Source organism: Carassius gibelio, chromosome B6 (assembly GCF_023724105.1).
Source record: "Carassius gibelio isolate Cgi1373 ecotype wild population from Czech Republic chromosome B6, carGib1.2-hapl.c, whole genome shotgun sequence".
Taxonomy (NCBI): Eukaryota; Metazoa; Chordata; class Actinopteri; order Cypriniformes; family Cyprinidae; genus Carassius; species Carassius gibelio.
In genome coordinates, this window is record NC_068401.1 from 812,563 (window position 1) to 825,458 (window position 12,896).

Consider the following 12,896-nt stretch of genomic DNA (forward strand, 5'->3'; position numbering starts at 1 on the left):
AAAACAGTCAATAATGCAAAATGACAGTTAAAGGCAGTAGGGCCAGAGGTCCTTTCTAGGTGCTGATCCTCCCTCTGGACTGGATACAGACCTCGGAATAAGAGAAATACTAATATTAGGGTACTAAGAAAAGGATCTGCCGCCCGCAGTTGATTTTGATATTCTAGGTATTATCAAATTGCCTGAGTTTTGAGAACGTAGCTGATGCAGAGGAGTATAATGTAAAAGGAGCTCATTCAAATACTGAGGTGCTAAACCGTTCAGGGCTTTATAAGTAATAAGCAATATTTTAAAATCTATACGATGTTTGATAGGGAGCCAGTGCAGTGTGGACAGGACCGGGCTAATATGGTCATACTTCCTGGTTCTAGTAAGAACTCTTGCTGCTGCATTTTGGACTAGCTGTAGTTTGTTTACTAAGCGTGCAGAACAACCACCCAATAAAGCATTACAATAATCTAACCTTGAGGTCATAAATGCATGGATTAACATTTCTGCATTTGACATTGAGAGCATAGGCCGTAATTTAGATATATTTTTGAGATGGAAAAATGCAGTTTTACAAATGCTAGAAACGTGGCTTTCTAAGGAAAGATTGCGATCAAGTAGCACACCTAGGTTCCTAACTGATGACGAAGAATTGACAGAGCAGCCATCAAGTCTTAGACAGTGTTCTAGGTTATTACACGCAGAGTGTTTAGGTCCTACAATTAACACCTCTGTTTTTTCTGAATTTAGCAGTAAGAAATGACTCGTCATCCAGTTTTTTATATTGACTATGCATTCCATTAGTTTTTCAAATTGGTGTGTTTCACCGGGCTGCGAGGAAATATAGAGCTGCGTATCATCAGCATAACAGTGAAAGCTAACACCATGTTTCCTGATGATATCTCCCAAGGGTAACATATAAACCGTGAAGAGTAGCGGTCCTAGTACTGAGCCTTGAGGTACTCCATACTGCACTTGTGATCGCTATGATACCTCTTCATTCACTGCTACGAACTGATGGCGGTCAAATAAGTATGATTTAACCCATTCTAATGCACTTCCATTAATGCCAACAAAGTGTTCAAGTCTGTGCAATTGCAAAAGAATGCTGTGGTCAATTGTGTCAAACGCAGCACTAAGCTCCAATAAAACTAATAGGGAGATACACCCACGATCAGATGATAAGAGCAGATCATTTGTAACTCTAAGGAGAGCAGTCTCAGTACTATGATACGGTCTAAATCCTGACTGGAAATCCTCACAAATACCATTTTTCTCTAAGAAGGGATATAACTGTGACAGTGAGGCAGCATATCCGTGGGTCAAAACACTGCTCTTCTGCTGTTCCGATCAAAACATTAAACAGGTTCTCTCCACTCAGTTGTGAGAACCACTGAGTGGTCAGCCAGAGCGCCTGACATCTTGGCAAATTTAAAAGTGCTGTCTAATACTAAATGTTAATACAGTAAGATTGTTTTTCATGCTGGCGCAAATGATGTTTGACTTCATCAGTCGGAGATCACTAAAAATAATATTTAAGAGGTGTGTGAACTTGCAAGTATGATGTCGGACACTGTAATATGCTCTGTCTCCTCCAGTGCTTAATAGGGCTTGGGCGCCGCGTTGCATTCTGGGACGTGGCGGCTATGTTGATGGCCACGCGAATGTAAACATACAGCAAATCGAACGAGAAGAAGCAGTGTTGTGAGAAAGCAAAAATATGTTAAAATCATGAAAAGGTTGTGGGATTTACAGGGATACGCTAAATAGGGATGCCAGGGACCGTTGTTGTGCCCAATTTTGACCCCCTGCCAAATTATTACCCCCCTCGTTCATATCACTACCTGATTGCCTAATCCTAACCCCACCCCTAATCCTAACCCCTCCCCCAAAACCTACTCCTAAACCCTACCAATTTGGCAGGGGGTCAGAATTGGGCACAATACGGGTGTGGTTTCATCTGGTCAGAGGAGAACTGACCCCAACTGAGCCTGGTTTCTCTCAAAGTTTTATTCTCCATTCTGTCACCGATGGAGTTTCGGTTCCTTGCCGCTGTCGCCTCTGGCTTGCTTAGTTGGGGTCACTTCATTTACAGCAATATCATTGACTTGATTGCAAATGATTGCAAAGGTACTATTTAAACTGAACTCAGATGAATGATGACATCATTCAATTAATTGATGAACTGCCTTTTTGGATTAGTGACACTATTTTCCTATCTAATGCTGTTCAGTTGCTTTGCCACAATCTTTTTTGTTAAAAGCGCTATATAAATAAAGGTGACTTGACTTGACTTTGAGCAGAAGTTATATAACACATCTAGAAGTCTAATTTAACACCTTTTGTTCACATTTCATGTTTCATAAAACTGATCAAAATGTCTGAGTTATGTATTTTTAAATATAAAACAGTTTTGCTGACTTTCTCTGTTTATGCTCTAAATGGAGGGCCAGAAAGCCACTGACATAAAATATACCTGTTAGGAATTTGTTTTGTTCAGAGATGAATTATGCTAACCTTACCTTAATTCCAGATCAAACGAACAGAATTATGTGCATGTTTTATGTGCCGTGAAATGTACTGAAACCTAATGAAGTCATCTGAATGCTGGACACTGATTCTCAAAAACTGAGTAGCATATGAGAGCTGACCGCATTGTAAAAACTTCACAGGTCAAAATATAATTATTTTTAAATCTTAAAAAAGAATATAAGAAAAAAAAGGATAATTTAAAATAGAATTTGTGTTTATAATGATAGTAAATACAGTCGATTTAACCTTATATTTTAAAAATTCACAATAATTTTCCAACATGTATAGGCAAATATAATAAACTCGCATTTCAGGTCGAATGTGTGATTTGTGTTTGCATAAATACCGCCATCTACTGCCACGTGCTGTAAAATTACAGAGAGGTTGTGGCCGGAAGTCCCGCCTTTGAACAGTTTTCAGTGGAGAAAAAGCAATGGGCGCGATTGGCTGACGCGCTGTCCGTCACGTGTTCTCCACGTCATACGTCAACACGCGCTGCCTGGGCGAGCACGTGAAATATACGAACATATTAAAGCGCGTTAGAGTAACGTTATTATCCAGCAAACAGTGAATCTGACGAAACTTTGTCATAGAGCAGTGACTTCGTTCAAAACTGTATCGCGAATAAAGGACCAGAAGCGCCATTCAGCAGCGGTCTAGCGGAAAGAGCTCGTGGTAAAACTTCATAAATATATTGATGATGGATAATCCTGAAGAAGATTCACTGAACCTGCACGAAGATGAAGAAATCATCGAGGTTATTGATCTCAGTGACACAGAACAGACCGCAGGTGTGTGTTTATCACTGAATGTTTACCTGGTGCCTCAGATTTGGTGTGTGTGTGTGTGTGTGTGTGTGTGTGTGTGTGTGTGTGTGTGTGTGTGTGTGTGAGAGAGAGAGAGAGAGAGAGAGAGAGATAGAGTGAGTGAGTGAGTGAGTGAGTGAGTGTGTGTGTGTGTGTGTTTGTACAGGGCAGGATTTAGGGGGCCGGGGGCACCCGGGGCCTGTTTCACAAAGGAGGTTTAGTGAAAACTCTGAGTATGTTAACCCTGAGATGAGGGAAACTCTAGGTTTTCTGTTTCAGAATGGGAGGTTTGTCAAACCCAAGAAAGCAGGGTAAGTCAAGCCCGTTTCTGAAAGAGAGCTAACTTATACTCCGAGTCAGTTACCATGGTAACTTACTCTCTGAACCTAACCTGGTCAGGAGCAGCTTTTCTTCGGTAAACCTAGAGTTTCTTTCGGTCTCCTCCCCCTTTTTAAACACTTCATTGATGCACACTTGAAAAATGCTCTTCTTACTAAGTGTTTTTATTTTCATCATCATCTTTTTCCCCAAGTACAAATATAAAATAAATATTGATTTTCTATATAAGAAAATTATATAAGATACTTAGTCTTGTTTCCTGGGGGGATCTAAATTAAGTGCATTTTACTTAAAGGGTTAATTCGCCCAAAAATGAAAATTGTGTCATTAATAACTCACCCTTATGCTGTTCCAAACATCTAAGGCCTCCTTTTATCTTCAGGACACAGTTTAAGATATTTTAGATTTAGTCAGAGAGCTCTCAGTCCCTCCATTGAAGCTGTGTGTATGGTCTACTGTCCATGTCCAGAAAGGTAAGAAAAACATCATCAAAGTAGTCCATGTGACATCAGAGGGTCCGTTAGAATATTTTGAAGCATTGAAAATACATTTTGGTCCAAAAATAGCAAAAACTACAACTTTATTCAGCATTGTCTTCTCTTCCGTGTCTGTGTGAGAGAGAGTTCAAATCAAAGCAGTTTGTGATATCCGGTTCACGAACGAATCATTCAGTTCACCAAATCGAACTGAATCGTTTTAAACGGTTCGCATCTCTAATACGCATTAATCCACAAATGAATTAAGCTGTTAACTTGTTTAATGTGGCTGACACTCCCTCTGAGTTCAAACAAACCAATATCCCGGAGTAATTCATTTACTCAAACAGTACACTGACTGAACTGCTTCCAGCTGCTTCGATTTGAAGTCTCTCTCACAACAGACACGGAAGAGAAGACAATGCTGAATAAAGTCATCGTTTTTACTATTTTTGGACCAAAATGTATTTTCAATGCTTCAGAATATTCTATCTGACCCTCTGATGTCACGTGGACTACTTTGATGATGTTTTTCTTACCTTTCTGGACATGGACAGTAGACCGTACACACAGCTTCAATGGAGGGACTGAGAGCTCTCGGACTAAATCTAAAATATCTTAAACTGTGTCCTGAAGATAAAAGGAGGTCTTACATGTTTGGAACAGCATAAGGGTGAGTTATTAATGACACAATTTTCATTTTTGGGTGAATTAACCCTTTAAGTAAAATTATATGCCAGTGTGGTCATAAAAATAATCTTAATGCAAATGAAAAACAAGATTATTCTGAGTGTCTATTACTAAGAGCAAATCTACTGTAGCTCCGCCCTCCATCGACACATCAGGTTAGATATGACACATGTGAGTAACAGCTTCAGTGGTGTAGACAGTAATGTTTAGTGCTCGGAAAACTAGCTTGTAACACGATTGATTGTTAGAGTCTGGATTTTGCTGAGCTTGCTCTTCTCACTTTTCCCATCACATGTCACATTAGAATTTATTTTCAATAAAAATGAACAAAATGTTCTAAAAGTGGAAGTAAAGTGCCTAACGAGTGTTTAATAAGGATGCAACTATTTATAATTGTAATAAATATCATCTTTTACAATCTGTTATTATTGCATCCTATTAATGTAACAATACTGAGGTGCAAATGTTTCTGCCAGTATAAAGTATAACTAGCATCTAATTATTATTCACACTTAGCCTGCTGCAAAGAACTCCTACTTTTACATGGTACATAGAATATATCACGATTTTCACTGCACATTTTTTCTTTAAATAGCATCTAGAGCTACTTTCACTTAGCTGTAAATAGGATATATCGCTAAGAAAGTATGTTAATTATACTTAGTGTAAATGCCACTGCCGTATTTTTCTTACTCTATTGGCAGATCATTTGTAAAATAAGAAAAATGCACTTAAAATATTACTATTAATATTATTATTTTATATATATTTTTTGCCCATGAGATACCATAAAATGATTAGCTATAAGTTCATTGATCTAACGTTCTGCCAGTTTTCACCTGTGATATTATAACACTGAGAAGAATTACATTTGTATTGAGTCTGAAGTATGCAGATGGCTTTTTGGCGGGAGCTGTTGCCATGGTGAATCGTAATATCGGCAGTCCATTGATAATGGCTTTTTATAGTTGTGGTGCACTCGCTTAACTCGGAGTCAGTCAATTTAGAGTTGATTAAACCAACTCATTTCAGCTGTTCTGTAACCAAAAACTCAGAGTTTCCCATCTCAGGGTAAGTCAAGTCAGAGTTCAAGTTTAAACTCAGAGTTGGTGGAACATCCTCAGTGAAACTTGAGTTTATGTTTGGGCCCTATACAAACACTGCAAATGCCCTCAAATAGAACATCATTATGGAGTAGGGCTGGGCGATATATTTAACGATATGATCATGCGCATCCAGTCAGTAAATCTGGTTCAGTGATTACCACTAAATCTCCATCACTTGCTTATTTTGAATTTAATAGACAGAGCCGTAGATCACTGACAAGCTACACAGTATCACATTCATGATCAAAGGCGATTCATCTGGGATAATGAACGTGATATTGCGTAGCTTGTGAGCGAGAGAGAAACACTGTTAAGACTACATTTCTTTACGAAGAATAAAAATAATAAATATTCTATTTTACATGTAAAAAAAAAAATGTGGTCATTTGGTGGATGAGATGGACAATAAAAATAGAAAGATAGTAAAGCCGTGCACGTGTTTGTTCAGAGGATCTGGCGGAGGAGCTGGAGGATGTAGATCTGGCGGAGGCTGGGAATGTGGATGATGACGGATGGGAGACGGAGGATGAGATGGAGTCTGAGCAGGACGACAGTGAACTGACCTTCTCCAAACACACGGGTGACTCTCCACACACACCTCAGCGTCTGAGAAACGCTCCTCCGTCATGAGATCTTACTGGATGCTGTTTTTGATTCGCAGGTTCTGTCTTTTGTGTCAGTTTGGACCCCGTGAGCAACAGTCTGGCTGTCACCGGCGGAGAGGACGACAGGGCCTTCGTGTGGAGCGTGTCTGATGGAGACGTGCTGTTTGAATGCACAGGTCTGGAGAAGACTTTCATCGTTTATATGCTCTGTGTCCATCAGCACAAACCTGGTTCTGTCTGATTCACGGCAGGTCACAAGGATTCGGTCACATGTGCTGCGTTCAGCTCCGACTCCAAGCTGGTGGTGTCTGGTGATATGAGCGGTCTCATTAAGGTCTGGAACGTGGAGAACAAGGAGGAGATCTGGTCTTTTGAGGTTGGAGACCTGGAAGTAAGTTAGAAGCACATCGCCGGTGCTCTGCTTGCGTTGCTGGTGTTTGTGGAGAGTATTTGAAGCGTGTGTGTTGCGCTGCAGTGGTTGGAGTGGCATCCCTGTGCTCCGGTGCTGCTGGCCGGAACAGCTGATGGGAACGTCTGGATGTGGAAGATCCCGAGCGGAGAGTGCAAGACATTTCAAGGGCCCAACTGCCAGGCGACTAGTGGGAAGATCCTTCCTGACGGTGAGAGCTGAGGCTGTCCAAAGACTCTGAGTTACTAACTGACTGTTGTTCTGTCTTCTAAGTGTCTGTCTGTCTTACAGGAAAGAGAGCAATTGTGGGCTACGAGGACGGAAGTTTACGTCTGTGGGACTTAAAACAAGGCAATGCCGTTTATGTCATCAAAGGTAATTCATCCTTCACACACTGTCCTCCGAGGGTCACTGGTGCCGTTACAGGCGGGTAGTTCACATGAAAATGAAAGTTATGCCGTTATTTACTCACATTAATGTTGTCTCAAACCTGTGCAGCACAAAGGGTTAAGGTTGTTTTGTTGTTTTCTCCCTTAGTGTTTGCTTTAAGACACTGGAGTCCAATGTAGTTTTCTATCCTGTGGACAAAAGCAGTCTTTAAAATAATCTCTTTTTGTGTTATATAGGCTCTTACTGTCAGTAAGGTGTCCAGCTGTTTGAGATGTTTTGACCACAGTAGTCACAGTTATGAATGGAGCTGCTTTCACACAATCTCTATTGTATAAAGCTCTATATAAATTAACTTGATTATACAAGTAGATGTGATTAACTGGTAGAAATTAGTTGACTGGTAAAATTTTAAAAGATAATTTCTATTGTGGTTACGCTCACGTGATGTTGTAATGCTGTACCATCACAAAAGTTTATCATTTGCAATAATTTTCCATTCAAGCACAATAAACAGTGAAAAAGATCTCAGATTGGTGCTCCGTCTAATCGCACACACTAAAGCGAACTCAAATAAAGTAGAGCTGAAACAACTCATCGATTTAATCAATTAAAATTGATTATTTAAATAGTTGTCAACTAATTTAGTCATAGATTAGTTCCTAAATAACTTTTATTTGCCGTAATTGGCTCATTTCGTGCATATTTTAACTCTGCGATGACAAAAGTGTGGCAGTAATGAGCCACCAGAGGTTGTACTCAGCCAGTACAGCAGGAGAAGTAGCGAGTAGCCAATAGCTGGCCTCGTTTTATGTCACGTGTTTCCCGAACAGCTCTCTGCAGTATTCAGCGGGATGGAGACGGACGGCAGTGGAGTAAGCTCGAGAAAGAAAAAGAAAAAAACGGAAGATAAAACTAATTGAATGAAGTAATCTAAAATGTGGGAGTACTTTGAGCCTTCAAAAAAAAAAAGTAACCTGTAAACTTTGCACTACTAAACTGACTTTTATATGTTCAGATTCTCCAGTACGATGTTGTTTGCAAATGATTAGATGTTTAATCGTAAAAGCTGATAACATTGCTTTTTAACAGTTAACATTTAAAGCTTTACAAACATGTTCTGTGATCATTTTGTCGTTTTACCAGTTCATAATTCAGTCTTACAGCCTAATAATGACTGAATGAGATATGTAAATGTTTAAATGTATTTTAAAATACACTTTTTTTTTTTTTTTTTTTTTTTTAAGTATTCACTGCTCTTTTTCACACAGCGTGTTTTTTGTGTGTCCAATTCTTTTTTTATATTTTTTCAATACTTTTTTTCTGATGGATTTTACTTTAAAATGTGAGTTCCATTCAGGTTTCATGCCATTGGCACTTTATTCGAAGGATTGTTTATAATTTCACAGCATAAGCTATAAAGCTGTTTCCCAGGTAACGTTATAAGTTGTGTGTTTACAGGAAAAAAAATGCAATGTACTGCAAATTTATTCTGTTTTATTCTTATTCTTAGTGAAAATAGGTTCTGAAAGATTCCTTAATAAGCTTTGTTCGGGATGTTAAACTACTTTAGAAACCCTGAGGACTGCCATGGTGAAAACATTATTTGAAATCTCCTTCTGAAATATGCTAGAGTATGGGTCAGTGTTTTGATTGCAGAAGAGTTCGACAAAGGATTACTATCACAAAATAAAACACAACTCCAGGTATGTTTTTGATGAGGATATGACAATGCAAAATGGTTAAAATCTCTTAAAAAGTCTGTTGGTCAAAATGCTCTTCTTGGTTAGCGTTCATGTAAATGCAGTTGATTATGTTTTAGTTTTTTTATAGTCTCAAAAAGTGGAGATGCAAATTATTGTCAATCATATGATTTTTGACATATTGTCCAGTCTAGGGCTGCATGATAAACTGCATGCGATATTTAATGTGCATTTTGTCAGTAAATCCGGATCTGTAGTCAGCGGTAAAGCTCCATCACGTGTGTGCTTTCACATAGAGCAGCATTTACTACACAGAGCCGTTGTTCACTGTCAAGCTGCACAAAACCACGATCGTATTTTACGGATGTTTCTGCAGTGAATGATGGCTCTGTGTAGTTAATGCGGTAGGGGCTGGTCCGAATACCATTATTTGAGCTTCGAAGCTTCGGTAGTAATCAACACTGAATATTCAAAGTTTAGGAGTGCATTGAAATGTGCGTTATGATGAACTGAATCATGACGTTTGCTCGTGGGCGATTCATATTCAGAGGCTAATGAGAAACGTTTCGCGGTGATGCCATGTGATTTATCGTCCAGTCCTAATGACAATGATATTAACGTGGGACTCGCAGGTTTTTGTGGTTTGCAGAAAGCTGCTCGTGCTGCTCTTTACTCAAAGCTGTGTTTGGTTGGGTTGAGTGTTTGACCTCTATATGAAAGCACAGTATGTGAGATAATGGACACAATCACACAGGGAGAGAAAAAAAACTTATTTGGGTTGTCATCAGAAAGGTTCAGTGCTACAGAAGAGATTGTGTCTGTGTTTTCTCAGGTCATGATGGTCATCAGGGAGCGCTGACCTCTATAGCGTGTAATAAAGAGGGATCGCTGGCTCTGACCGGGTCAGTGGATGGTCAGGCTAAACTCTTCAACACATCCACAGGAAAGGTGAGGAGAGTTATGTCTGTGCCACTATCAGTGTTTTTACCTGTGATGCTATTTCTGTGTGTTATTTAATAGATCAGGGAAGCGTGAGACTGTTGGACGCAGAAGTGTTTCAGCAGAAAGTTTCTCTGACCGCTGTGTAATAAAAACACTAGGATGAGTGTTCTCCACTTTTCTTAATGTAGTTAATACATTTTATGCTATACTTGAAATGCTTTGTTACATTTCCACCCAACACATTAGCAATTAAAGAGTTAAATGTTCACACGATGACTTGTCAGATGTGTATATTTTATTTATTATGATTGAGATCTGGATGTTTCCAGCAGAACTGTGACAAGTGTCCAGTTACAGTTTAGTGTTAATTAAGCACTGGACGTCAATGTGATTTGATGTAGATCATCACTCACACACCACCATAAAGCTTCATTTGGGATGATTGAAATGTGATTTTTATTTTTTTGTTCTTTAGTTGTTATGCTCATTTTCCAATGAAAACAATGAAGCAAAGGACTCTATGCAGGAGCAGGATTCCAACTCTGTTGAATCTGTGGGATTTTGTAATGTGTAAGTAAAGTAAATAGTCTATTAATGTTTCATATATATATATAGATATATATATAGATATATATATATATATATATATATATATATATATATATAGATATATATAAACAATCTATCAAAACAAATAATTTTCATCAAGGCATTAGTAAGGAGCATTTTGATAAGCTGCTGGTCAGATTTCTTTCACTAACCTAACTGATGACACACAGTCACCGCCAATGCTGCTCAGACATTTAAATATATAAATATATGTATTCGTATTGTATAAAGTGCTATATAAATCAAGGTGATTTGACTTTCAGGTTACCCCTAGTTGCTGTTGCATATTTGGACGGCACCCTGGCCATTTATGATGTTATTTCACAGAGCCTCAGACATCGGTGTAAACATGAGGTAAAAACTGAGAGTCCATAAATACAGCACCACGTCTTCTCTCATATCATCTGTGTGTTGTTGAAGGGCTTGACGTGTGTGTGTGTGTGTGTGTTTCAGGTGGGTGTAGTGCACCTGCAGTGGGAGGAGGCGTCAGCGGTCATCTCCACCTGTAATCTGGCTGGTGTGGTCACTCTGTGGGACGCCAGATCAGGAGTCATGATGTCAGAGTACCGCGGACACTCGGCTGAGATCCTCGACTTTGTGCTGAACAGGTTAGTCTGTTAAACCGAGAGTTCTGTAGGTTAATGTTCGATACATTAACAGCTTTATACTCCCTGTGTCTGTGTTCACAGAGACGCGTCAGTCGCCGTCACCGCTGGAGGAGACCATAAAGCCAAAGTGTTCTGCCTGCAGAGACCCGACCGGTAGAGCCACGTTTTCATCTGGAACCCATTAGACTTCAGCAACTGCAGTACCTCCCCACACACACAGTTACCTGTAACCTGCAGCTTTTTAAAGTTTAGACAGAGCTGTGCAGTTCTGTCTTTGTCATTCTTGTCATGACTGTGTAAGTCTGAAAGAGCGATTTCTTCTTGTCTTTTGCTTAGGCGATATACAGCTGTAATTGGGCTGTCACATACATTTATATTGCCAAATTATGTGGGTTTTATCTGTTCTGTTAATGTTTAGTAAGACAAGTCTCAGTGCTTCATGATACAGTTACATTCTTGAGAAATGTTTGTCAGACGTTGAGATCTGTTGCAGAGCTGTGATGATGAAAAAACAACAACAAGAAAACGACCTTCTACAAACTCTGAAGCGCGTGTTTCTATAGACTGTATGGTGAAGCACTGAGATTTGTCCTCACAGATATGACTGAAATAATTAAACTTATTAATCTGAATGGAATGTCTACACTCAGTTGGACATGCAGAGTATTTAACATTCAGGTCCAATAAGTTCTTGGTAAAACATGCACATTTAATCATCGGTTCAGGTTTCTAGACCATTCAACTGGATGCTCAGATTAAAGTTCTTCCCTTTTGCTAATGTTAAGTGTCCGATCACTGGTCAAGGAACAGCTTTTGTCTTTCTTCTCCGAGCAGTAGCTATGAATAATTAGCAGTGATGAATTCACAACTGCCTGTGCACGGTCTTGGCAACATTTCGGTGCTGAATTGATGGCCATACATTCTGTTGTGTTTAATCAGTGTCATGAGGGTTGTCAGCCTTAATTTTCTTCCTTTAACAAGTTACAACAATGTTTGAAATGTGATGTGTGAATAAACACAACAGTGATGTTAAACCAGATGAGAAGTTGAATGTTTTCCAGTGAATCCGCTCCAGGGGCGTGTCCTAATACTTGTGACCTTTGCACTTTTCACTTGAAGTCAGGGTCAGAAATTAATGGGGGCTTGGGGCAAAAATAGGCATGGGAAAAAAATCACATTTAATATAAAAGGGCAAAAAATGCTCCTGCACAAATAAACTAAATTAAAGATGTTTTAAAGTAAAATGTGAAAGGTGTCAATGGAAGCATGAGATAAGCTCAAGTTTCATCAGATTTATTTTCTATTTTGCAGTGTTGACCATTAAAACCAATCACACTATTTCTGATTAGCTTATAAATACAAAAAAAAAGAAAAAGAATTTGTCAACTGTTTTTTTTGAGTGTTTGCTTCAGTCCAATCGCTGACTGTGATCCTGGTTAAATTGGGCTTGAAGAACACAAGTGGATGCAGAACTTTTGTTTATTTGATGTGGAAATAGAGTATAGTAAAATTGAAGTAAAGTTTAAACCGTTTTGTTTAAAAGTTTACATTTTTAGTTCCTATAAAACTACAGTTTTTCTTGATATTGCATGAATTAATAAAGGGATGCACATGAGCCCCAAATACGCACTAAAGCGCTTTTAGAGTAAGTGTGGATTAAGTGAGCACTGTTAAGGGCACTGAGCTTTGGCACTTA

At 39.0% G+C, this 12,896-nt stretch overlaps 1 protein-coding gene across 1 annotated transcript; it reads left to right on the forward strand.

Annotated features, from left to right (window-relative positions):
- Positions 1-2,979: 2,979 nt before the first annotated feature.
- Positions 2,980-12,234, forward strand: LOC127959192 (angio-associated migratory cell protein). The gene is made up of 11 exons (XM_052558218.1): positions 2,980-3,311; positions 6,386-6,517; positions 6,599-6,718; positions 6,794-6,933; positions 7,018-7,162; positions 7,243-7,326; positions 9,874-9,989; positions 10,459-10,553; positions 10,856-10,946; positions 11,046-11,200; positions 11,282-12,234. Exons 1-11 carry the CDS (start codon positions 3,218-3,220, stop codon positions 11,355-11,357), a joined length of 1,248 nt encoding a protein of 415 aa, XP_052414178.1. The 5' UTR covers positions 2,980-3,217; the 3' UTR covers positions 11,358-12,234.
- Positions 12,235-12,896: the final 662 nt, after the last annotated feature.